Source organism: Odontesthes bonariensis, chromosome 15 (assembly GCF_027942865.1).
Source record: "Odontesthes bonariensis isolate fOdoBon6 chromosome 15, fOdoBon6.hap1, whole genome shotgun sequence".
Lineage (NCBI taxonomy): Eukaryota > Metazoa > Chordata > Actinopteri > Atheriniformes > Atherinopsidae > Odontesthes > Odontesthes bonariensis.
In genome coordinates this window covers 32,031,812-32,057,509 of record NC_134520.1, presented here as the reverse complement: position 1 = coordinate 32,057,509, position 25,698 = coordinate 32,031,812, and the positions used below count along the sequence as shown (strand labels likewise).

General features: G+C 43.8%; 1 protein-coding gene across 1 annotated transcript in view; it reads left to right on the top strand.

Annotated features, from left to right (window-relative positions):
• zc3h3 (zinc finger CCCH-type containing 3) overlaps positions 1-25,698 on the top strand; it is a 71,272-nt gene extending 45,574 nt beyond the window's left edge. Inside the window, exons 5-12 of the mRNA XM_075485988.1 lie at positions 3,966-4,129; positions 7,054-7,129; positions 7,584-7,739; positions 8,578-8,647; positions 12,968-13,099; positions 22,298-22,461; positions 22,541-22,698; positions 25,424-25,698. Coding sequence (XP_075342103.1) covers positions 3,966-4,129; positions 7,054-7,129; positions 7,584-7,739; positions 8,578-8,647; positions 12,968-13,099; positions 22,298-22,461; positions 22,541-22,698; positions 25,424-25,455 — 952 coding nt within the window. The 3' untranslated portion in view covers positions 25,456-25,698. The remainder of the gene's footprint in view (positions 1-3,965; positions 4,130-7,053; positions 7,130-7,583; positions 7,740-8,577; positions 8,648-12,967; positions 13,100-22,297; positions 22,462-22,540; positions 22,699-25,423) is intronic.

Here is a 25,698-nt window from a genome sequence, read left to right as displayed (position 1 = left end):
TCCTTTAAGGAGAGCAGCGGTCCTCATGTTTGGAATTAGCCAGATGACTGTTTTTGCTGTGCTTTGTTTCAAGGGTAACTGTTTCCCAATATGAGCTTACTAATGCTTTGGTTGCAGACAAATGGACAAGGGCAGCATTATTCTGAGCAGTCGCGTGACCCTCCAAATTCTTCCCTGTCACTAAAACAAAAGTCGGATCATTCATCAACAGCTCTGGTAGTGCTGAATCGCTCTCTCCTTTATCTGTGCATCGCATGGTCAGAGAAGCACACTCTCACACACACACACACACACACACACACACACACACACACATATATATATATATAAACTAGTCTCATGGGAGCTCCCTTATGCCCTTGCTCCATCCTCTGTTTCCTCTTTCTTCTATATATTTTTTTCTCTGTTATTTATGATGAGTTAAAGTTTTTTTTTTTTCCTCTGACCTCCAAGCACTTTATGTTTTGAAACATAAATTAAAAGCTACCCAGTACACAAACTTTACATCACCTCCCGGCTGAAACAGAAACTGAATGTTTCTTTCTTTATCTCAGTCTTTGATGGAGCTGCCATGTCAAACATTCTGCTTTTGTGATTTTAAACACATTTTGTGGTGTTGGGGCAAAAGAAAACATGAAACGGAGAACTTTTTTGTTCCTAATTTCTAATTTGTCTATATCTTTTATAGGAAAATAGGGAGTTTTGATGAGTCAGACTTTTTCTCTTTTTTTTTGTAGCTCTTTGTGCTCTTATTTCCTCATGAGATTGATGTGATCACATCTGGCTGTAATTAGATGATCCACCTTTTTTGAGTTCCGAGTTTTCAGTTTCTGGCCAAAATTTTCAAGTTTAGACAATTCTAGATCCTGTAGAATTGTAGATACCGCAGCTTTGTGTGGTATGATGACGATCAACAATGGCGGCGCCTATACACCGACCACAGTTACGTGCACAGTTAAGTCGAGCTAAGCTTAGTTCGACTCGGTCATTTCATTGGACCACTGTCCTTGTCCCAGTATACGTGCACGGAAACTGAATAGTTATTGACTGATTTAGATATCTATAAGGAAGTAATGTAAGTATTTGTGGACTGTGTGAGAACACATTAAGACGTTCTGCAGCTGCTTTCTCTGTGGTAGATCACCGTGTAAAAACAGATGAATTCACTGTACAGATGTTGTCTTTAATAGACTTGAACGGTGATACACGGCACAAAAGATAATCGGTTGCTCCCTTCTCTCCCTGGATCGTATTGCAAACTCCTGTCACATCTCCAGAGCCAGAAACCTCCAGGGACTCGATAGTTTCTTCACTATGACCGTTACCAGGCTTAAACAGTAGCACCGTACATCATTTTGTTAAAGCACAAAATTCTGAATCTGAAATTTCACAAGAACTGTGTTTCTGCATAAATAAGGCTTAGAACTTAATCACTGCATTTATATCATGATAAAAACACTCAGTATCTATGTTAACAGTGCTTTAACACCAGCAGTTTGCTCTGAATCTGATCTCAATCAGGCAACAATATTTGTGAAATTTGTACTTTCCTTGGAAGGAGAATGAGCAGTGAATAATGTTTAAATGTTCTTCTATGGAAGGAATTTCCTTTTAATACCTTATATATTCATAAGTGCTGCTCAGGTCTGATATAATCACTCGTATAATAACTCGTATGACTCATTTTGGCCCAGCTTGACAAGACTCCAGCTTCTGCGTAGTGTCATGTACCAGGTACGTAAAGTGGACCTGCAAACACTCAGTGGGTCACCTTAATGATGAGATTAATTCCATTATAGCTACAGTTGGGTTATGCTCCTTAGGGTAATTCTCCTTGGATGGTGGATGAATGAATGGGATCAGAGGCACAAAGCGTGTCATACCCCGGTATGATAGGTGGCGCTGTACCCATTCCAACTGTTGCTAATAGAGCCACTTCCTGTTGACCTCTTCACCACCAACAACAACAACAAACTCAGGCATTGGAGAAAGATGGAGAACGCAGAGCCAGATGAAGCTACGTCCCTCTACATTTGCTCTGTGATGAGCTGCTTGTTGCACAAACTCGATGCCCAACGGAGCATTCTCCATCGCGTTGTTTGTTTCTTTCTGACGGCGACAACAACAGGAATATCGTCTCCTTTGACTTCCGGGTCACGACCCCGGGAAAACATCTGGCGCATGCGCAGAACGCAAAGTCTGATTCACCACGAGCTTCAGCGTCTACAAGCAGGTTTAGAGTGACTTTCAACAGAGTTATCTCGGGTCTGAATCCGATCCAATTTAGAGTCAAACTAAGGTGTATACATGAACTTGATAACTCAGTCTTATTGTATTTTAGCCATTAATCCGATCCTAAATAAAAAAAAATCATGTTTTTCTCAAGCACATAAGAACTATAATGTACATAATTAAACCCATGAGTGTTCCATCAGCTAAAACTGCTATGTTTTACACTACTTGCATTGCTAATGTGAGTTATTACGGTTGTACTGCTTGTTAAAAAAACACTTAACTACTCCAAACTTTATGTAGTGTCCAGTCTCACATGAAAGGCAAATATCACATCTGTGCTGAGTGCATGAAGCTGTGAGGAACAGTAACAGAAAAGTGACCAACATGCGAATGACTGAATGTTGTCGTCTGCGTCTCTGCAGCCTGAGCTCAGCTGGGTTGTGCTCTGCAGGAGCATCACATGGTGCAGCAGCGGTGCGCACGGGCGTGTGAGATCAGACGCTGCTGTGAGCCCAGGGAACGCACATCCTAACAGACAGGGTGTTAGCATCCATGGTCACCCCCAACTGACTGCAGCCCTGTGTCAGGGTTAACTGCAGTCTGTGTTAACTGCTCATGTCATATCGCCATTAACCTCCATTGTGGCTCCGTGGGCCACCCGGTTCTTGTTTAAGCCTCCCTGGGTGGCAGTCAGTGCAACATTAGCCCCCATTACAGCTCCCCTGGCTGCAGTTGCCCTGTGTAGGGCAGCCACTGATCTTGTATCTGTGAAACTGAGTGTCTGTGCTGCTGAATTATGGCACACACTCAGGTGGTCGGTGTATGCGAACGCAGCCCTCGGCGGATCTTCGCCGGCTTTCTCTGGTGTTTGCAGCAGTGCAGCAGCTCTCCACGTGTTAAGCGTCCGTGTCAGTTGTTTTGCGCGCGGCGCTGGTTCGGGGTAACCCTCTCTCTTCTCCGTAATGGGAGGCATGAACTCTCGCTCTAAACCCATTTCCAGCCCATCTGAAATACAGCAGCAAATTACCTCCAGCGGCGCCCTGCACACCAGCCCCAATCCGCCCCAAATAGAAGTGACAGGACAGCGCAATTTATCGCCATAACCCCTGCACCGCCCCACCACCGGCAGGCAGCCCCACACACACTGCAGCAGGGCACGTGCTGCCGCCTCACATACACACCAGTCTGCTGAGTGACTCCTGAATGGGGAGTGTGTGTAGGAACCTGTGATTGTGTGTAATGTACATACTGTAGTAGGTGTGTGTGTGTGTGTGTGTGGTCTCCACACTCCAGCCTCCAGCGTTGGGGCCAACCTCGCTGCTCTGGCCCCCTGCCCTGCCTATTATCTCATTGATTTCCTTCTCTCCTCTTTTCAATTCTCTCCATTTCCACACTGCCGTCCTTTCCATTAGAGGAGCAATTTAACAGAGTGCTGTGACATGGGAGGAAGAGGGGAGGGGGAGGAGGGGAGGGGTGACTACAGGATGGGAAACATAAAGTGAAGAGGGGAGATGTAGTCGAAGAGCTGGAGGGAAGATGGGCAAAAGAGGGGTGAAATTAAAAAGAGGGATGAGCTGATAATATTCTAACTCGGAGCCCAGCCTGACTGAACGTTTCACTGTTAGCAAAGTGAACTGAACGGATAAGTGGATGAAAACCTGACCTCATATCTATGATTTCCACAGATGTCCTCACTCCTCATGATGATGCATCATTTCCCTTCTTTTCAGGAGTTTCCTTCAGAACCGTCTCAGAGCCCCTCATGACAGGCGTCCATCATCCCCTCAGCGCTGGATGGGAAGTGGAATGTGCTGGATCCGTGGCTCCCTGTACCGGGTGTCTGCCAATAAGCTGTCCCGCACCGTGACGAGCAACATGTCAATTAATCGAACAGGTACAGATGTTTAGGAGTCGCCTGGTTAGGATTGTTTGGTTCCATCAGAGTTCCCTCCTACAACTAAGGTGTCGGAATCAGGAAAATATTCATCTTAATGTGGAATGTGAGATTACAAGATGATGAAAGCTTCTGACCCAAATTTGATTAAACTTTGGGAGACTTGGAGCATGAACAGTGGAAGAAGCCATTAGATTCTGTAGCAGAATGGGATCACTTTTGTTAAAATTGTGTATGTTCCAGCAAAATCAATGATGTACTTCACCGGGTGTTTGTAAGTAACCCTGCCAACAGACAAATGGACAAAATAATTAACAGATTTACATGAAAATATTGGGGTTTCTCCCAAATTTGAAATGATAAACCCCTGAAATTCATCGGCCATTAGTGCCCTCACGTTGCTACATTATTGTTCTATTTTGCCCTCAATCGGCCTTTTGAGACATGCCTTTCAACCCTGGACTGATTGGCGACAGAGGCGGCATTAGGGATGGAAGTTGATCCACTGCTGATACGCCCCTGAGCCGGTAATGGAGGCGAAAGTTTGTCATTCTAATGTTTTTATTTGAACTTATTGATTTATTTATTTTTGTTTCTAGCTTCTTCAGAGGCAGATAAATTATAGGTAGTAGCGCATAGGGACGCTGCACTAGAAGGGGCGCCAAAGCGATGGTGGAAAAATAATTTCGAGTAGGCATCGTCTTTATTTAACCGCTTTTGTGCATGTGTAAATAAAATGATCAATAACAGAGGCACGTAACTGATTAGGCCCCCGCTGCCTGATCTGACGAGTCTCCATTTCAGTCGCAGTCGAATTAGTGGCGGAACGGAAACAATAACATTTCCGCTATTTCCGCTAAAGGGTTAAATTGAATTCTGGGTAGTGCAGCTAGCGGTAAATATAACTACAACAATACTGAAATTTACCCTTTTTACACAAAATGAGAAAATTGCAAGCGCGTAGCACTAATTTTTGGTATCAAAACAGATCAAAATTCCTTTTTCAAGCTGTATGCAAGAGGCATTGCATACCCCTCAGAAAGTGGGTAGTTGCGCCCCTGATTATAGGGTTAAGCCTTAACCCTTAACCGTTAAGGGAACTGCTTTCAGAAATCCCCTTAAGTGTCAGAAGTTGTTTTTAATCAAAACCTTTAGTTGTACAAAAAGTACCATTTTTTTTCCACCAGAAAAAGCCCGAGACTAAAAAGCTGAAAGGGGGAATATCCCCACCTATTGTAGTGGAGTCGAACATGCCTCACTCAGTAAATTGATTCCCCACCCATGTTTGAATATTGGACATGGACAGTAGAACAATTAAACGGCCTAATCAAACTGTACTGCAGCTCAGCCTAACTGTGCAGTAAACGTAGCAGCACTGGTTTGCATCTATTTACTTTACACAGTTAAATACAGTGGGGATCTTCAAAAAAGTGGAAGTAAAAAAAGTAAAAAAGGCTAAAATGACAATTATTAACTTCACGTAAAGTTGCCAAACATGGTGAATCAAGATTAATCTGAGCAAAAGAACAAGTGAACAGGAGCAGGAATCCGACCGGCTGTTTCATGCTAGCATTTGTAGTTTAATGGCTTTCTTCACTCAGTGCTTTCGACACATTTCACAGCCCTGTGAAGTTTGATACCTGGTGCTGTCTGACAGTAAGTGTGTGTGCACCCTGTGGTGATGCAGTAGTGTTTATTCATGTTTGTGGCTGGAGTTCCATCCACATGCTCTCTAATATACTTAGGGGAGCAGGCTGGATTTGCCATCTGAAATAATAAAGTTGTCATCTGTCAGACTGGCAAGGGGGAGTGCCTGGAGAAGTGGATGGTGCAGATTAAAGCCCGGATCTGCCTCGACCTCGTTCACACCTCTCTTGCTCTCTTTTACACATTCTGGGGCAACTGAAGCTGCAGCTGAAATCGAGGAGCTGCCGTCTGTTAAACTTGTGAACAGTATCCCGACACGCATCCTCACGGTATTCCTGCATCCTCAAGACGCATGCATCAGGTGTCCTTCCAGCGGGAGAGTAATTTCACATCTTAACGTAGCGAGCGTCACATTTGTTCTTGGGACCGAGCCACCGGACTGTCACGCTGCTCTGCTAAAATCATAGCATAGCCACGCTTGTCAAGACCATAACAGCCATAAAGATCCATATTTAGAGGCCTGGATAAGAGCAACTGCCTTCCCAGCCCTCCGGCCTCCTTGTGCTCTTGTTCACTGCTCTCATAACCTCCATGCTTTGCTCAGACACTGGGTACAGAGTATTTATGATGTCCTCAGACTGAGCTGGATGTCACGTTTTGCCTTGGCACCAATACGTCAAACCACCACAGTATTAATAACAGGTCACATATCACGTTCTCTTTGTATTTTTATTGCACACACAGTTTCAACTCTGTCACAAGTGATGTCAATCAGTAAAATAGTATTTTTTAAAAAAATATTTGATTTCAGGGGAAACTTAAAACCTATGGAGATGATGTTTAGAATAAAACGAATCGAAAGAAAAGGTTGTTTTTGGCTGTTTTTACCTGTTTTTAGTAGGTATGAATGTCTTTATCACCATGCAGAACTGCTTGCTTGTGACGTTGTGGTTACATTTCACAGCATAGGTCCGAGTTGCATGATGGCACTCCTGGAAGTTGTCACTATCACGCTGTAAACACTGGATTATATATGATATGATGGTCAAGTTTTCTATTTTCAGTAGATAAAGAAAAGTAAATATTAACAAAGAACTCTGTAGGAATTAATTTGAAGGATAAGATGCTGTGATAATACTTTCCCATTTTAATACTTCATTTCAGAAAAAAAAAGCTTTTCTTCTGTGGGATTAGTTGATTGAATTAATGTTTCAACATTTCTGTTGACCTAAGTGGAGTCTCTAAGCTGCTGATTTGTGTCTCTCCTCCACATTCAGGACGGCCCTCCGGCCACCACGTCTCACACACGACTCCTGCTTTGTCCCGACCCTCCAGCACGCGCCACTTAGCCAGGTAACGCCTCTTTCATCTCCTGTTATCTGATACAAGGCAGGCCAATTATGTAAGACATCATTAACAAAATTGATCTGTAAAAAAAAAAAAAAAAAAAAAAAAAAAATTGAATAAAAGCCTTGCAACCTTTAAATAACGTCAGCTTTATATGGATCATCTGCTGGCTCTCTTCTTACCACACCACCTTCATGAAATCAAATCCCGCCAAGACGTTTACATTTGATCCTCCCGTCTCTGCCCCAGTATTCAGTGCCTTTCATCACCCTCAACTGAGGACTGTAAAGCCAGAAGTAATCTTTTAAAATTAGTATATGCAGAACACCTATACCCAGAAACCTGCACATGGCTCAGAGCTGAAACTGAAACTGCCTTACTGTAGCCTGTGCTCTTAAGTGACCTCAGAGTTGATGTTTGTTGTGGATACCTGTGGCGTGTCTTTATCTCCTGAATCCAGCCGCGCGGTCCAGCGGAGCATTGCCATCATCAGACATGCTCGTCAGAAGAAGCAGCAGAAGCAGTACTGCATGTATTACAACCGCTTCGGCAAGTGTAACCGTGGCACAAGCTGTCCCTTCATACACGACCCGGACAAAGTAGCCGTCTGCACCAGGTAACCCGAACGCACCAGAACATCCCACTTAGTCCAATAGGAGGCCCAGTCGGGCTGCCGGGCAACAGGTGGGAGAAGATTAGCCTGGCTTCCTCCTGCTGGGGCTAAAAAAAAAACAAAAAAAAGGGTCCTGATTGGGATGTAGAGTTAGCAGAGTTCTCTGTTAGCTTTAAGCTGCGCTGCAGGAAGAGTTGCTATGGTTTCTAAACACTTTCAAACTCAGCGAGTCGGGCCCGGTTCAGTGATACTTTTAGCCTCTTTCACATATTTTAAGCTGGGTCTGATGCACCTTTTTCTGTGCATCATGTGTGAAAATACAGAGGTGGAACGGGCAATACGCCTCTGAGGCCACAGGGGAGGTACTAACGGAAGCGAAGCGGGCGGTGCTCGTGTGGGCTTACACGCATGGAGCCAGCATCGTGGAATTTGCCACTCAAACCAACGATGCTGTCGTCACTCGGCTGCTTTCGCAACTCCAGCCTGATGCGAGGCCGAGTCGCCTCTTTTAGGCAGGTGTGAAATATAAGAAGGAACAGTGACAGGTTAACAACAACATCTTTTTTTAAAAAACTAAAAGATGCAACCGATACATGACGGGAGATTTAGTTGAAACATCACGAATGAAAAGAGAATCTGATCAGCACGTGGTGCTGGTTTCTTCTTCAGATGCCACAAAACAAAGGGCACGCAGTTCCTGCAGGAAGGTTAAGGGTACACGTGTGTGAAGGAAAAAGTGGATTATTAAAACAAACAGATTTATTGGGGGTAAAATATTTGGAAAACCAGCAGCACATCTTCTACTTTTTTTAAAACTTTTTTTTTTGTTTTTTATCTGCAGGTTTCTGAGAGGAACATGCAAGCAGGCAGATGGCGCCTGCCCATTCTCCCATAAAGTTGCCAAAGAGAAGGTAACGTACACCTCCACTCACAGACAAGGTGTTGGACAACGTAGTGTTTTATGTGTTTTCATGGCAAAGGCCAGGCTTTGGTACGTTGTGAAGGTATAAGATGACACACTATTGGGTCGAGTCGTAGCGGATCGTGTTTGGGCTCTTGGCACGACTCCTGTTTCTATGGACCGGCGAAGTGAGGAAGACTTGTGCTGGTGGGAAGTCCAGGCGTGTTCGACTGTAAACCAGAACACTAGTTCACCCAAAGGTCAACAGACCGACACCGTCCCTGTAAGCTGATTAATGATCGACTTGTTATTTGAAGTAATGTGTGCAGCACAGGTATCTTGCATACGGAGCAGCTCCAGGTGTTAAACATAAACTCCTTCATTGGCCCCTTCTCTAGCAACTTTGGGACCACCTTTAAGTTTCTCGATGCTGCCTTTGATCAGCACTCCAATTCTGAATGTCACATTACTAAGCTCATTTAGTTCATTCAGCTTAGAAATATAGTCAGAATCAAACCACGACTTAAAGCCAACCTCCTGGAAATGCTGGTGCATGCCTTAATTTTCTCTCCTGTAGACAACGAGAACTCCCCTTTTACCTGCTCATGTGTGTGCTCTGTGTGATCAGTCCACCAGATTCCTTCACAGCCAAAAGAGGTACAGCCTAAATATTTGCAAGAGCACAGTATGAACACACCTGCCACACATGTGGTCACTCCAGACAAAGCAGTAAAACTTGGTGCTTTAAGCTTGTTTTGAGGAGCGACTCCACAGAGAATTGTAGTTATCCACACCTCCACATTCTGCTGGGGACTGACAACGTGCTCGTGCATGGGAAGCATTGGATCCAGCTGATCCTAGAGGATGGATGAATTGGAAAAGATTAGGGTTGGGCAACGATTAAAATGTTTAATCTAATTAATCACATGATTTCCCTGATTAATCGCGATTAATCGCATTTGGACGCAAAATCCAAAAATTAATTCAAAAGTAGTGTATAGCTTTTAGCATTTAGTTTTATTTTAAATGTGCTGCCATATGAATGAAAGTGCCATAACATTTGCTGTGCAAACACACTTTTAACATCAGCATCTTTCTGTAGTTTTTATGTAGAAGCCTCGCTCCACTGTCTGTTTCCTTGAATGACTTGCTGCTATCAGTTGTGTGTTTTGCCTTTAAGTGATATTTTAGACTGGAACTACTACGCTGAGAAGACAATTCAACTTGGCAGTGTTTACAGATGACTTTGGTTCTGTCGACTCCGCCGTCTGGAAGAACTTTAAAATGAAAATGGCCGAGTAAAAGTTCCGTACCCTTCTCCATGTTTGGTGGATCCGCCAATTACTTTCTTTTCCTGTTCCGCAGCAGACAGCAACAGACTTTTACAGAATAAAAGCCTGTGAGCAACAGACTTTTACAATAATAAGATAAATAATAAAACAGGGGTGATTTGTGGCGTAGTGGGTTGAGAAGGCGCCCCATGTACAAGAGGCTATAGTCCTCGCTGCAGTGCAAAAACTGATTAGGACGGACCGAAAGCACACAACAAAAAGTCTACAAACTTCCAGGATACCAACCTGATAGCATCTGTGGGAAGAAGGAGCCATCCGCAGAGACTCTTTCCCATAAACCTCAGGGGCCAAAAGGTCTAATGCTAACGTTTCAGTACCAGACGCCTTCAGATGCCCTGTATCCATGACTGACCACAGCTATTTTGGTGGCATGATGGTGGCTGCTCAGTAGTAGGCAGGTGGCCATGATTTAATAGCTGATCTGTGTATTATTATTTCATTACTGTGGTTATGATCACAGTTTTATCTTCTTAATGATAGTGAGATCTCACTTCACTTCAGCTTTATAACTCCTCCTTTCACCTCCTTTTTGTCCGTAACTTTAACGTGATGATGCCAGATCAGTAGGTTACAGTAGGTGTGATTTATGGATTTTTTTTTTTTTTTAAATGGGTTAAACCTCGAAAGGGTGACATTTTTTCCACTTTTCCTCTCCAATTAACTGTTGTTAGCTGTCAGTGAAGTAAGGAGAGCCACTGAGGATTTCACATAACCAAGAACAGATCAGTTTAACCCCACAAATGGTCATCGTATTGTTTGTCACAACTCTAGAGGAGATGTGTTCTTTTAATTGATCTATTTGTAGTTGGTTAACGTGATAGTCCCATCTTGGGAAAACTGAGACAAACAACCCGACAACAGGTGCCCTGCCGCCTCACCCTCCACTCACTCATATACTTTCACACTCTCTCATGCACGCACGCACAATGCCCTCCACTTGCGTTGGTCGTCACAGCCCAGCTGTCTGCTATGCGATGCCACTTCTCCTTGGGCCCCCCTTACCTCAGAACCTTTGGCCCCTCCCTCCACAGGATACACCCGCTTTTATTTCATGCAGGGCTCATAAGTGAAAGGGGTTCATTTGAGAGGGGATGGGGGGGGATAGGGGTGGGGGGGCTTGATCCAAGCACTAGTGTGGATAGATGAGCCTGAATCCCAAATCCTGCACCCACCACCCAACTACCATAAATACTTGGAAACCAGATACTCGCAGGCCAACTCCCCTTCCACCCCCACAGCCGGGAGCAGCACCCTCCCTGTACCCATGGCCCAGTCTGTACGCATCCAGAGCACATAAACACATCATGAGAGCTGGTCGAGCTGCTGCCTGGATAAATATTTCTGTAGCAGTTAATTAGGTAGAACAGATCCCATCTCAACATGGAGGAGTCTCTCACACTCCCCCCACCCCCACCCCATCTTTCTTCACTGAACTCTCGCCGAGGTATATTTAGAGTGGCCTCCAGCAGGCTCACCCTTGCTTGTCCAACAGTAGATCTCTCTGCACACACATACACGCTGTCAAGACACACACTCTCACTTTCACTCCGCTGCTGTCAACTGCAATTAAGGTCATTTAGCTGCTCGGTGTGACGGATCGTCTGGCTCACGGGACAGAACTGGACAATTGGTGTGGTTTCAGAACCCAAGAGCTACATCTCAGACTCTACAGGCCTCGGTTAGCATGTCAAATGTTAAAGTTCTGGAAAGCACAATTAAATTAAATTCCCACTAATAGTGACTCGACTCAGTTTTTAGGGATTTCCATTAGGTAGTAGCACCTGGTGTCAGGCACATTTTTAGCAGAATCAGAATCAGCTTTATTGTTCAGGTTTGACTAAACAAACAAGGAATTTGACTCCGGTAAAACTTCACTCGCAAAGAACAACACTCAACAATAACATGAAAGAATAAAAATTAGAAATACAGAACGGTAAGAATGGAATTAAATATGGGTGGTAAATAGGGATGTGTATGAGAATAATAAATACAGTATGTACATTTGCAATAAATAGACACTTTGGGTGGGAATGCAATTGTCCAGAGGGGTGTGCGGCTGGAAATGTCCGCCTTCTTGTTGTCCCTGTCAGTGTACCGTGGTCATGGACACCTCAACAGGTACAAGCAAAATGCAATAATACAATTGATACAGTTGAGGAAATGTGCAATATTGCAATATCAGAGTAGGCAGGTTAGTGATTAGGTATCACTGTAGTGCAAGGCAGTTCAGTGCACCACCTGGGCGCGCTGAATCCACCTGAAAATGTGACGTCTACAGGCTGCAGGCCACTGATTGACCATGGAGTGACGTCACTGAGTGACTCCATGTTTAAAAAGTGACCGTGCGATTTTTATTATTTCAGTGATAGGCAACGAGGTTAATGACTACACGCAAAGCCACTGACCGAGCAGCAGGTGTACCATCGTCTTGATGTCCTCCATGTTTTGCCGTGTTTCCACTAGCACGCAGTACCTGCAACCGGGTAGATTTTCCGTATCACCTCAGCCCTGGTTCCAAGCGCCTCGATGTCCTCCATGCTATCCTCCTCGTATGTTGTTGTTGTTGTTCTGGTCGCGCAGCCGTGTTGCGACGACCCCGCCCACGTCGAGGAGGCTCGAAGTGATACTCGGTTGTAATGGAAACACATCCAAACCAAGCCGTGCCGAGCCGTATCGAGCCGTGCCGAGCTAGTGGAAATGCGCCAAAAGAGACCAAATTCCTCCACAATGGTGTGAGAGACGGATAACATCGTACAGGAAACCATTGCTTCAGATTAGGTGGTTCTACAAGCTGCCGAATCATGGGGTGAACTTAGTTTTTCACAAACTGCTTCTGTGCTTCGTCTCAGTTTTTGTTCAATAAGAAAATAATGAGACCTTGTAATATTTGTTGTTGTTTAGCTCATTTCAAGAGCTGGTAAGGATCCCAGCACTGTAAATAATTTCAGTTACGTTCTTCCTTCCTTGTGTCTCTGCAGATGCCGGTGTGTTCGTACTTTCTGAAAGGAATCTGTAACAACAGCAACTGTCCTTACAGTCACGTCTATGTGTCCCGCAAAGCTGAAGTCTGTGAGGACTTTGTCAAAGGCTACTGTCCAGAGGGAGAGAAGGTAAAAACACACACAAACTGCTGAAAGAAAGAAATCTGACGACGCTCAACGTATGACCGGCATTTTTTAAACAGCGGCTCTGTTTGCAGGGCATTAATGAATTCAGAGGAACAGTGACTGTGAAAGGCAGGGGAAGGGAGAGTAATAATGACTTTTTTTCCTGATTGTGAAGTTTTAGTTGGTCAGATCACCATAATCCTGCCCCCATTATAGGCAGTTCTTGGATCTAGACCAACAAAGAATCGCCGCTGCTCTGCAACCTGGTTTTCTGGCCATGATCAGGTTATAAAGCTGAATTACAATTACAGGTTTTAACGTCGGCCTCTTACGGTTATTGTTGATTCATTTCAAATCAAACGGCATGAAGATCAGAACAAACTCGGATCAGCAGTTTTCATTGCTCATCATTTCCTCACAAAGATGATGTTCAGCATCAGCGACTGAGCCTTTTAGTGGTCTGCGTATTGTTGAATCTAAAACAGACGTTTGGCTGCACAAACATGAGTTGTACTCAGACAAGATGGAGAGAAAGAACAATTTTAAAGGTATATCCAATGGAATCCTTTAATAAAAATGTTGCTTGTGTGCAGTGGATCAGCTCTGGTGTTAGAAGACGGCATGTGTACGGCGCCATGTCACTCTGGCCAACACCTGGATTTGATTTAATGACTCAGATAAAAGTTAATGTGACACTCACCTTCTTAATAAACCAGTTTGACTGGTTCATATGAGACAAACGTCACAGTTGACCTCTGGTTGTCCACATTCACACAATCAGGTCGGTAACCACTCAGGTGCACATTTCCTATATTTGTGTTCACTTGTTGCGTTTCTGAGCCTTTTTGGCACGTTTTGCTCTTTGGCATCAGAAAAAGTTGATGGAAACAAGAAAAACTAACAAATAAGTGAGTAAATTTCACTAAAAGCAGTGGTTATTGGCTTTTTTATAGAGTTAAAGCACATAATGGTGAGTGGGAACGGCTTGTGTAAGTCCTGAAACAGCAGCAAATATTTCATATACTGAGAATAATCATGTGTCTAATCGGCTTTGTTAGCATGACAGGGTATACTTCCCCTAACTGTCTCAAACCAAAGAACTTCCTCTGAAGCCTTCCTTCATCTCATGTTGTCTTAATCCCACTCAGGTGTGACGTGAATAGAGAAGGAAACTAGGAGAAACGAGTCCATGACAGTCTTTTTTTTGTATCCGTTTACACCCCGAAACAACTGAACACCTCCTGCAGCCTCCTCTCCTCCAGGTGAACCGTTTTGCTGAGGTCAATTACTGAGTCACAATAAGGAGGACTAATGACGGCAGAGATTAGCCGATGAGAGGGATGAGATTGATTGATTCCAGTTATTGACCACAAATTCCAGCTGTTTGCAACCTCTGCCGCTGCATTCTGTTAATTTCCTCCAAACCTGACCACAGAAAAGTTTGCTTCAATTTGCCAGTCATGGTTTATTTGATCATGACTTTGTTGGTTTGATCTCACCCCACTTTTATTTAGACGCCATCATCTGATTTCAAAATTCTCTCTTGACGCTATGCTTTTTATTTGAACATACAGTTAGATTGTGTAACACGTCTAAGGTTCCACCAAAGTTAAACTGAGGCTTAGGTAAACAAGTAGTTTGGTAACCAATATGCCCCCTGCACACGCACACATACGTGTACACAGTGACACACAGGCAGCAACAGCTGCGGGGGGGTGGTGGTCCATAATGGCATAGCTGTAGTGTCTGAGTGACACATTGAGGGCCTGATGGGTAACGGAGCCACTTACAAATGACTGGAGATGTTCAAGTCAACACACACAAACACATGCTGTCCCCATGTCCTCCTCAAACATGACCTCCACCCCTCTCCTTTGTTTTTTACCTCCCTTTGTCTCTTTTTCTCTGCTGGTTTCTGAGCGCTGAGTGTGAAACAGATGCTTTTTCACACTGTCAGGCTTCATTTGAATAGTGCGCGGGGAAACGAGGATATAGAAAACAAAAAGGGATATTAATATTTATTCTATTAGCTGAAGTGCTTAGGTCTGTGATTTTCCCCAGTGTGTGTTTTTGCTTGAGTGCATGTGTGTGTGTTTATGAAGCGCTGCACTGCGAGGCTCTGGCGGCTGTATGATGGATAGCAGGCAGTAATTATAGATGGGAAAACTGCTGAGGATGGCATTACGAGCCGAGCCGGCAGACAATCCAGCAACTCTGGGGTTAAGTCTGCTCCTTGTCTCCATCCTCCTCCTCCTTTCAGCAGACCCGCTACCATCCTGCCTCATCCTGGCTTTGTCTCCACCTCCACCCTGCAGGATCCGTCTGCACCCTCCTTAACTGTGTTCATTTCTGACTAAAACCCCGAATTCATGACAAGTTGGGACATTTTCTGAACCGCATTGATTAGTTAATTGTTTTTAGTATTTATGTAGGAACAGTGTGTTCATTTTTGGTGGTTTGGGAACTGAGGATACTAATAGTTTCAGTTTATAATAGTGTGGTAATAGTGTCCATTCTTGCTGAATCAAAGATTTCAGCTGCTCAACAGTCGGTTGAAAAGACGTCACCTCGATGGCAGCATCTGTCTCTCTAGAACTCCAACATCCACCTGCATCAGTGGCACCTTCACACAGATAGAGCCATCCGTGCCATGGACCCTGATGCCCCCCCCCCCCCCCCCCCCCCCACCATCACAGAGGCTGGCTTTAAACCTTTCTCTGAGAACAGCCTGGATGCTCTTTCTCAGCAGTTTTTCCCAGAAGCAGCTGAAACGTGGACTCATCTGCCCACAGAACACGTGTCCACTGTCCTTCTGTCCATCTGAGATGAGCTGGTGTCCACAGAACTGGGCCGTGTTCCTGCTCAGAGCTGATATATGGCTTCCTCCTGGTGTGATACAGCTTCAGCTCACATTTCTGGATGCAGAGGTGGACCATGTTGAGTGGAAATGGTTCTCCCAGCTCCTCCTGAGCCCGTGTGGCTGTATGGATCATGGTGGCGTGATGACGGTTTCTCATGCAGTGCTGCCTGAGGGCTCCCAGCTCATCCAGCAGTGGTTTCTGTCCTCGGCCTTTCCACGCTGAGACTTCCCCAGACTCCCTGAATCTTTTCACAATATTCTGCTCTGTAGATGCTGACAGTTTTGAAGTGATTCTCTGATGGAGTTTGGCACCTGGTGAGCCACGGCGTGGTGGATGCTCCTTTTATACCCGATCCTGACACCCTCACCAATCAATCTGCTGATGGTAGAATCTTCCCAAAATCTGTTACTGTTGACTCTACAAACGTTTCTGTCTTTCTTTGCCCCACTAACAACCTTTTTTTTGAATGTGTCGCTGCATCAAATTTTAAAAACGATGAAGTTGGTTCGTGTAGGCTGCAGAATTAGAGCTGCTGTTGCCTTTACACCTGGCAGGTTATCAGTTCCCACCGGACTACTTCACTGTCCTGTAACACGGAGCAATCTGCTCTGTCCTTTAGCCCAATGACTGTGAAATGACTCGTAGATCACAGCTCTTTTTTTAGCTTTTTGTATTTCTTACAGGCAAAGTTGTTGCCCGTTAGTAGTTTTAAGAGTTTCTGTCTCACATGTGGTGTGTGCTGACTCCTGTTTGTTGTCAGCTTGAGACTTTGATTTCATGTGAAACTTGATGTGCAAGCATCACACTATTTTATACACGAGACGTGATGAAATACGGTCCGGAAAGATTGAGCAATGCAACGATCAATTTTCAGGACTGATTCTGAATGATCATTTGGTAAATTACTTGATCAAGAATGTTTGCTCGCACATAACTGCCAGGTCTCCGTTTGGCAATGAATTTAAAGCTGCAGTAAAAGTGAAGCCAGATTCCACTTTTTGGCAGCAATATTATGCATTGCAACAAGAAAGCAATGTTTCTTTTTCTACTGAAGCTCTGGGCACTGATACCTCCACTGCATCAACGCATTGGTGTCATTTAAATGAACTGAGAAGATGCTAATGCCAATCTGATCACAGCCTTAAGCTAAGTGATGCAGTGAACCCCCATTTTCTCAAAATGTTCCTCTTGTAAATCTGATAATATATCAACCTGGGCTCGTTTATTGTTGAGTTCTACTCTCTGTAAGTCGCTCTCAATGAGTTTTGGCTTAATGCCCAAGTTGTAAATGCATGCGATGTCCCTTTTTTATTTTACTCGCTTCCACCTCCCAGCCCCCCCCCCCCTTTCCTCTCGTCTTGTGAATTGGTTCTTTTGCTCGCTCTCTGTCTCTTGGTAAATGTGCTGACTCTTCCTGGTTTGGGCCCAGCAGAGAGCTCTCTAATAGGCCCCAGAGACATCCCAGCATTCCTTAAATCAAGTGGAAAATTGTTAACTTGCGGTGGGATAAAGATGTTCTGTCCACTTTTGCTTTTTTCCTCCCATTTCCCATCTCTTTCTCTCTCTCTCTCTCTCTCTCTCTCTCTCTCTCTCACGCTTTCTCGTCTTTTTATGAAAATGAGGATGTATGGAGCTGAGGGGAGCAGACTGAGCTTTGCAGTCAATTTCTCAGACACTTAATATTTCTTGCACTGATTTCATACTTGCAGCACGGCTTAGGTTTGCAAAGTTGCATTCGACTTCTGGAACAATGTCCTTTGGACAGAGAGATGTTTGCTTATAATGCACAGCAGCACAGTGTGAGACAACCAAATACCAGCTGTCAAGCACGGTGGTGGAGGGCTGATGATCTGGGTTTGTTCTGCAGCCACAGGACCTGGGCACCTTGCTGTCTTAATAAAATTATTTTTTTTTGGAACATATTTTTGGGTTTTTTTTATGCCTTTAATTGATATGACAGTTGGAGAGAGACAGGAAGCAGGGGGTAGAGAGAGGGAGAAGACATGCAGCAAAGGGCCATCCGGTGCGGGACTCGAACCGGGGCCAGCTGCAGCGAGGACTGTAGCCTCTGTACATGGGGCGGCTGCTTAACCCACTAAGCCACCGACCGCCCCGCCCCGCAGTCTTAATAAATTTGATTTGATTTAGAAGCAAGTTCTGGAGGAAATGAGGTGTAACTCCTTCTTTCTACATATGTGTGTCTTGTGCTACTCAACTGGAAGTCCATTTCACTCCTGTCGGAGTCACCACAATCTCTGACGTGTGCAAAATCTCAACCTCCAACTTTAGTGCTGGGAAGTTAGAACAGCAAATAGGAAATCAGGCTAACAAACTCTGAGCTTAGCAGTCAAACTGATCGCTATGATTTGAACTTGCATGCATAGTATTTCATACATACTTAACGTCTTCTATAAAAATGACAACCAAGGAGAACAACTATTTAGGCCTTTCCCCTCGTATTGTTCGTGTTGTTTTGTTCCAGGAACAACACTGATGCTAAAATTACCCTCGACTTTGCTGCAGAAAAGTGGATACCCATTAGAATAGAAATGCATTTCTTCATGTTGTAACAATACTGGCTTGCAGTGGTGGGAGCACTTAGCAGTAGCTCCAATCGTATTGTGTTCAACTTTGTATTATGTTGACATTTTCTTAAGTTTTGTATACTGTATATCTGTTTTATTTGATTTTGTTTTGTTTTCCAGAAGTTTTTTCCTGCTAGTTTGTAGTCCAGCATAAACTCCTCTGGATACCAAAGTACACTCTGGCAACCTAGATTTTCACTTAAAGCGAGTTGATGGAAACATGGCTACTGACTTTATCTGTTTGAGCTCTTTTAACTGATGGTGTCTCAGAGAAAAAAGCCATAAGGCAGAGAAAACTGTCTTTGATTGTGTAAATAGGAAAGGATACAATAAAACTCTGCAGCATTTAAAGGGTCCAAAAGCTGTCCACGAGCTGTCGAACCAAGAACAAAAAAAGAGCTCGCAGCCAGATTGAGCATTCAGGAAAGAGAAGTTTCCAATGAGCCCCACAGTCACTTTGTGGAGAAGTGAGAAGCGTAGAGGAGGACAAGAGTTGGTGCAGCCCTCCACCAATTAGGTGGAGAGGTGAGACAGAGGTGAGAAACTGAATATATTTTGCACTAAAAGACTCATGATGGCCTCAGATCTCAAGAATGAAAATCCTCTGATCTGATGTGATGAGGATTGAACTTTTTGACCGCAATTCTCAAAGGCAGGTGTGGCGGAAAATAGGCACTTCCTACTAAATACCACCTCTACAATAAAAAGCTGTAGTGGCAGCAGTTTTGTGTGGGGATATTTTCCTGCTAAAGGCCTTTGGAGACTAGTTAGACTAGAATTAAAGATGGATGCAAAAAAAATCAGCAGGAGTGGCTTCAGGAAAGCTAAAAATCCTGGCGTGAGCAGGCCAGAGTCTGGACCTGAACCCAGTAAAGCCTCTCTGGAATGACCTGAGCACAGACTCCTTCTATCCATTCTGGCTGAACTTAAATGTTACTGTCAAGATGAATGTGAGAAATTCTCAAAGAAAGACTGAACTTGGAAGATCTTGCAACTAAAAGTTATTTAACCAAGTGAGGGAATATCATCATGCCATTGTTCAGAAATGTGTGTAGACTGGTTTGAGCTGAGATAAAGGAATTTAATCCATTTTAGAATAAGTTTAAAACATAAAAATAAACTTGAACGGATCTAAAATGTTTCCCATTTATGCTTGATATAGAAGTGAAGCTGCTCAAACGTAATTCACCTCTTTCTCATTGTCTCTGAACTTTTTAAAAAACGATATAGTTGCATATCTATTGATGTGTAGTTTATGTGCTGCAACTTGTTCCAAAGATCAGTCCTGAAGCCAAAACAGCAGTGTTTGGTCAACTGTTAACCACGCGCTCCTATGCAGATTCTTGTGTTTTTACATGGTTATCAATCAAATCATTCTGGGTTTGGGAGTTTTAGTCTGGCAAACAATTTGTTGATGGGAATCCAGAATGGCTGACTTCTTAAAATGATGTGCAACATAAGAGCTGGTGGTAGGTTCAGCATTGACGTCGGACTGAACCAGATATATTGCTATCATCATTGACGCCTGCGGCGGGTCTGACTTGTTGTTTCAAAACCGCGGCCCTATAAAGTGACCCGAAGAAGCATTTGACAGTGAGTTGATCCCGGGCTGCGTTGGCACCCATTGGGTGAAGGAACGTATGTGTGAGGGTTGGGTGAGGGGCTCTGATGGCATGGAGTCGGGGGGCCCCTGGCTCCAGAGGGAGTTGACCAAGAGTCCACAATGTTCCTGGAAAATCGATCTCTCTTCCCTCCACTCACTCACACACGCACTCTATTTCTGGACCAATCTGCTTCCCACTCCCGCACTCCTCACCCCTCCACACACACACACACACATGCAAAGACACACACACTCCTCGCAGTCTGCACTCCAGAGTGAATATAATTAGCTTTTCTGACAGGTGGGAGGGATCGGATCTCGTGGAGAATGAAGCTACCAATTTACACCCGTATTACACTGTCATACGCACTCACTTGCAAACATGGATGTGAAAGCTCACGCTCTCATGCACAGTCCTCCCCGGGATGGCATTAACAGTGACACACTTGCTTTACTTGTACATAAAAAGATAGGGTGACAAAAATGTAGTCTCTTAAAGGTAGTAACCTACAAACAAGTGCCCAATGGAGAGGTGAGCTTCACTTAAAATCACATCACACTGGTTCTGTGTGAGATCAATAGACCACTCGGGTCCACTCCACAGATTCACATCAACATTAAATCTTTCAAGTAGTAAGGCCCAATACAGGTGTTCATGAAGTATATTTCAATACTAAGAAACGCTCTTTTCTTCATTGCTTGTATGATATTCTATAAGAGAAGCGCTGGGCCTGTAAACTTGGAGTGCGGCTGCAGAAAAACTGATGCATGGGCGTCTCTCGGCTTTATATAAAACCCGACTGCCCACATGAAAAAGAAGCCCATTCATCAAGTTTTTTTATTATTATTCTTAAATACAGTGCTGATGCAGCACAATATTTCCAGTAATAGTACAAAGATTGTTGAATGTTATCAGTACCAAACAAAAGTTTCCCCTTTTTTTTTTCTTTCCTTTCCTAAATGTGATGGTCTAAGTCGGGGAGGACCGACTTTGGACATCCCTGGTCCAAGTGCTATTTGAAATAATGGTTTTGATAGGAGCTGCTCTCTTGTGCAGGCCATGTGCCAATGATGTCGTTGAATCTGTTTGTCTCTCCTGCTTCCCAATTGATGCCATTTTTGCAGAGAGGCCTTTCACAAAGGCGAGCTGGGTTCGTCTGGTTTTGTTGAGCTGAAACGGTGCGTAGTATAAGTGAAGCTATCATCTGCTTTCAAACATTGTTAGGTTACTTCTTACATCCACCATTCTGTCTCGGCTTTGCTTAATCTCTACCATAGCCTGTAAAACATGCCAACTTTAACCACCGAAAAGGTTTTCCTCTTTGTAAACGATATTTAAACACAGTTTTATTAAATGCAGCATATGCACACACAGCTGCAGTAATAACCCAATCATACATGGTCTCACCCTCTGATGTCACAGAGATTTTACCAGAACACTGTACAGTGCTAACTGCAGTGTTCAAGAGTGTAGATGAGGAGAGGAGGCAGTAATCGTGAGAACAAAGCACTGAATCACAATGGTTATGTTCCAAAGCTCAAATAAAAGCACTTCAGCACAACGCTGTGGGAATGTGCCGCATTGCTGATTTCTGTGGCCTTAGCTGAAGTGAACTTCCATCTTTTTGCTGCAGTTCTCTGCTGGCTGTAGCCAGGTTTTCATTCCTCCTGAAGCAAATTCCGAGAAATGCGATTCACGCGTTTCCATCGGCTGGTAAGAAGCATATTAACCAGGTTGCGTAGCGTCACCACAGGATGACGCACCGGGAAAAACTGATCCACAGTGAAAATACAGACAACTGTGGTCTGAAGCAATCATTTAGGTGACTTTTATGTTAAAATGCAGCTCTACTGAACTACTGATCAGCTTAACGAGGAGGACTTTGGAAGCTTCCATTGTAAACCTGGGTCTGTCTGTGTTAATGTCAGAGTTGATCTTTTTCTGTATGTACTCTCATTATGTGGCTTACCCCTCATGCAGCATGTTTATAGTTCACACACACGTCTGCTGTGAGGTTCTGGTTGTTCACAGGTTTCTTCGATGGCAGGACATGTCCACCCACGCTGCGTTTGACTATTTCTGAGCAGTTGGAGCTTCATGCATGTATGCTGACAGACTCAGCTGCTGATGTCGTGTGTATTTAATCACCAGTGTAAGAAGAAACACACTCTGGTGTGTCCAGACTTCTCCAAGTCTGGCTCCTGCCCACGAGGCTCCCGCTGCAAGCTGCACCACCGCCAGCGAGCCAAACGCAACGCCGGCAGCACGTGCACCACTCCAGCGAAGAAAGTCCGCACTAAGGAGCCTTCGAAGAGGTTAGAAATGCAGTTTGACCGCCACAGCATCCTCATCACGTCACTGTGTTACTAATGAATCTGCTCTTCTCTCTCCAAGGCCCGGTCTGTCTGTCATCATGCCGCAGGATGCTCAGGCATCTCCTGGGACGTCCACTGCGGGTCCTTTGGCTTTGCCGTCCTTCATCTCCCTCTCCAGCTCTCCTGAGGAGGCAGATGCACCGGAGACGCTGCAAAGTGACACAACACAAGTCAAAGGTTTGAACGCTCGTCACATTTAGTAAAACTACACATCATGAGAAAACAGCATCCATCAGTTACAGAACTACGGTCGTTTTACTGTAAACATGGCTTAATGTGGGGTTCCTTTACTTTGGAGTGTCAAAGCTTTTCTGTGCCTGATTATCAGACACCGTTAACTAGGGGTGGGACGATGTGCTTTGGTCACGATTCGATTGTATCACGATAATTGCGATTCTACAAGTATCGCGATTCGATATAATCAGTAATTGCAATTTTCTTCCTCCTTAAAAAACAAACAAGTTGAATCATACACTTCTAGAATGAATGTCGTTCCCATAAACAATGCACATCAGTCTGTGTCAGTCATTCCAGCAGCTGACATTTATTTCAACTGAGACAAAAAGAGGCATTTTTTTTAAGTTTAGTTACAAAATGAATTGAATTGTCCACACAACACAAATGTGGGCTAATTTTAACATAACTTAATGTGATGAATTGATGAAGTTTTTCTGGATATGACGTGATATAATCGATTCAGAGGAGAAAAATTGATTTTTAAAATCATCCCATAAAAAAAATCGCGATACGTACATGAATCGATTTTTTTTTTTTTTTTTTTTTGGCCCACCCCTACCGTTAACAAGTCATTACACTCTGTTTCCTGTTTAACCAACTGGGTAGAGTGGACAGATTTGAGGGTCTTCTTTAACCGTTCTCAAGCTTGGTATTTACTCTTTACTTCCAAGTACTTGTGCATGGACATTGTATGCAGTAAAGTATTCTGCTGGCAGCACACAATCTGAACATTTCTATAATTTGCATCCTATGCTGTACTTCAAATGCATTCAAATTGTAAGGCAAGGCATCTTTATTTATATAGTGTATTTCATACCACAGGCAACTCAATGTGCTTTACATAAAGACGAGGCATTTAAAAGAACGGCATAAAGCAGCATAAAAACAAGCAATTTAAAGAGAAAAAAAAATAGAATAAAAATTAAAACACAGTTAAAAGCAATCAAAGAAAATATAAACTCAACCATAAGCACGCCAAAAGAGAAATGTTTTTAACCTGGATTTAAAAGTGCTCACAGTTGGGGCTGATTTCAGTTCTGCTGGTAGTTTGTTCCAGTTGTGTGCAGCTTGTAGACCGTACTTTCCTCAGCTAGTACAGTACGGCTTTTGAGTGCCTCAACAAGTATTAAAATGCTGTCATGTTCAAATGACAAAGACACAATTCATCTGATTTAAAAAAAAAAAAAAAAAAAAAAGTTTTAAGCCAGGCTACAGCTGGAAATCATAGTTACAATCCCAGCTGGCGCTCACTGGGATGTTTTAATTGACAGGACTGATGGCAGAGGGTATTAAGGTTGCACCCAGGGCTAGCTGTGACACCCTTGGTGTAAAAGTGCTGACTGTGAGGCGCGTTGTCCACAGATGTTTTGTCGAAGGATCTTTTTTGTCGCGAATGGTGTTGGATCACTTTAATTCTTGGGATTGGGGGAGTGCTGAGCTGCACACAGATAATGATGATCAGAGTCGATGTGATGGTGCTCAGGGGAGGAGTAACAGCATTCAGAGGTAATAATGTTTAGGTTTTGGGCTGGACGGAGGCTCAGCTCAGCTCACTGTTGACAGATAAAGGATTAGGAGTGAGGCCCCCTCCTCTGCTCAGCAACATCCACCATCCACCTGCCCCTGCCTGCTGGACGTGCACACATGTGCTCTGGTTGCTTCTGCTGTGCAACATTTAACTGCATCTGAAGCCTGATTCAGCTCACACAACACAACAAACTAAAGACAGTGGAGGTTTCTCCCCTCTGGCTCCGTTAACTTCTTTCTCTGTTTCATCCGAGTAAAACAAAAGTGCAGAATTCAGGCAGAGGTGTGTGCTCACATTTCATTTTCTTTAAATGACAGGTCAGGTCTTTTAACATTTTGTTTGAATCAGTAAAATAAGACTTTGGTTCAAAGGTGTTTTAACATTGACAAACACCATGAAAACATCAAGCAAGAGATTTGTTGAGATGGTCCAACTTGGATTTTAAGGCGTTTTGGCAATTAGAATGATCCTGAATTTATTTGTTCTGATTCGGCGTGCACTTTTATCTACGTGAGTAAGAACTTTATTAAATGTGGAATCATTCTGTGATTAACTATGTTTTTTCCTCACATCCTAGGATATGTGGAATCTTCTAGATTAATTTTCCACAACTAGAAAGCGCTAAAAAAAAGTGTTAAAGTGGGAAATCGTTGTCTTTAAGTTTCCTCCTTTTGTAAAACCCAGCAGACCTGAGCTCAGGAACACACTTCCAAAGACTCATTTGCTCATCCGTCCACCCCCACTGTCCGGCTGCTTTGTGCTCCTAAGTATTACTAATGACACTGTGGGCCCTCACTAACACAACACATCAGCCAGAGCCTCATCAGAGGTGGAACTCAGCCAAACAAGCTCCTCTACGCTTTGCATAAATTAGCTCAGATGTAATGTATCACTGCCAAACTACAACTTCCCACACACACACACACACACACACACGCCTTCACCCGTTGTGTTGTCCTGCTCTCTTCTTCATTTACTCATCAGCTCAGATGTCATCGCTCAATGTTTCCGCAGGATTCGAGCATTTTAACAGACAGTGGATCAGAGTCAGTTCCACATGAGCCAACACACAATTTGTCTTTTGATTTTTTTCATTTTAACACAGGGGTGTGTTTTTGTGTTTTTTTTGCTCCGCAGAGAAGAAGCTGCAGATCAAGCCGCGGCTTTAGCAGCAGAGCGCAGCGGGGCTGGAGGTGAACAGATCTCATCCATGTGTGATTTCTGAACCCCAGGTTTGTCTGGACAGTCGTCTCTGTCCTTTCCCTCTGAATGATTTCACTCAGGGCCTCAGAATTTTATCTTTATCCTTAAACCTGTATTTTATATGAAATTGAGTGTTTGTGATTCGGGTTTTTTTTCCCTCAGGTTTTTTGTAAAGTTTTAAAAAAGATGAAATAAAAAATCTAAACTTA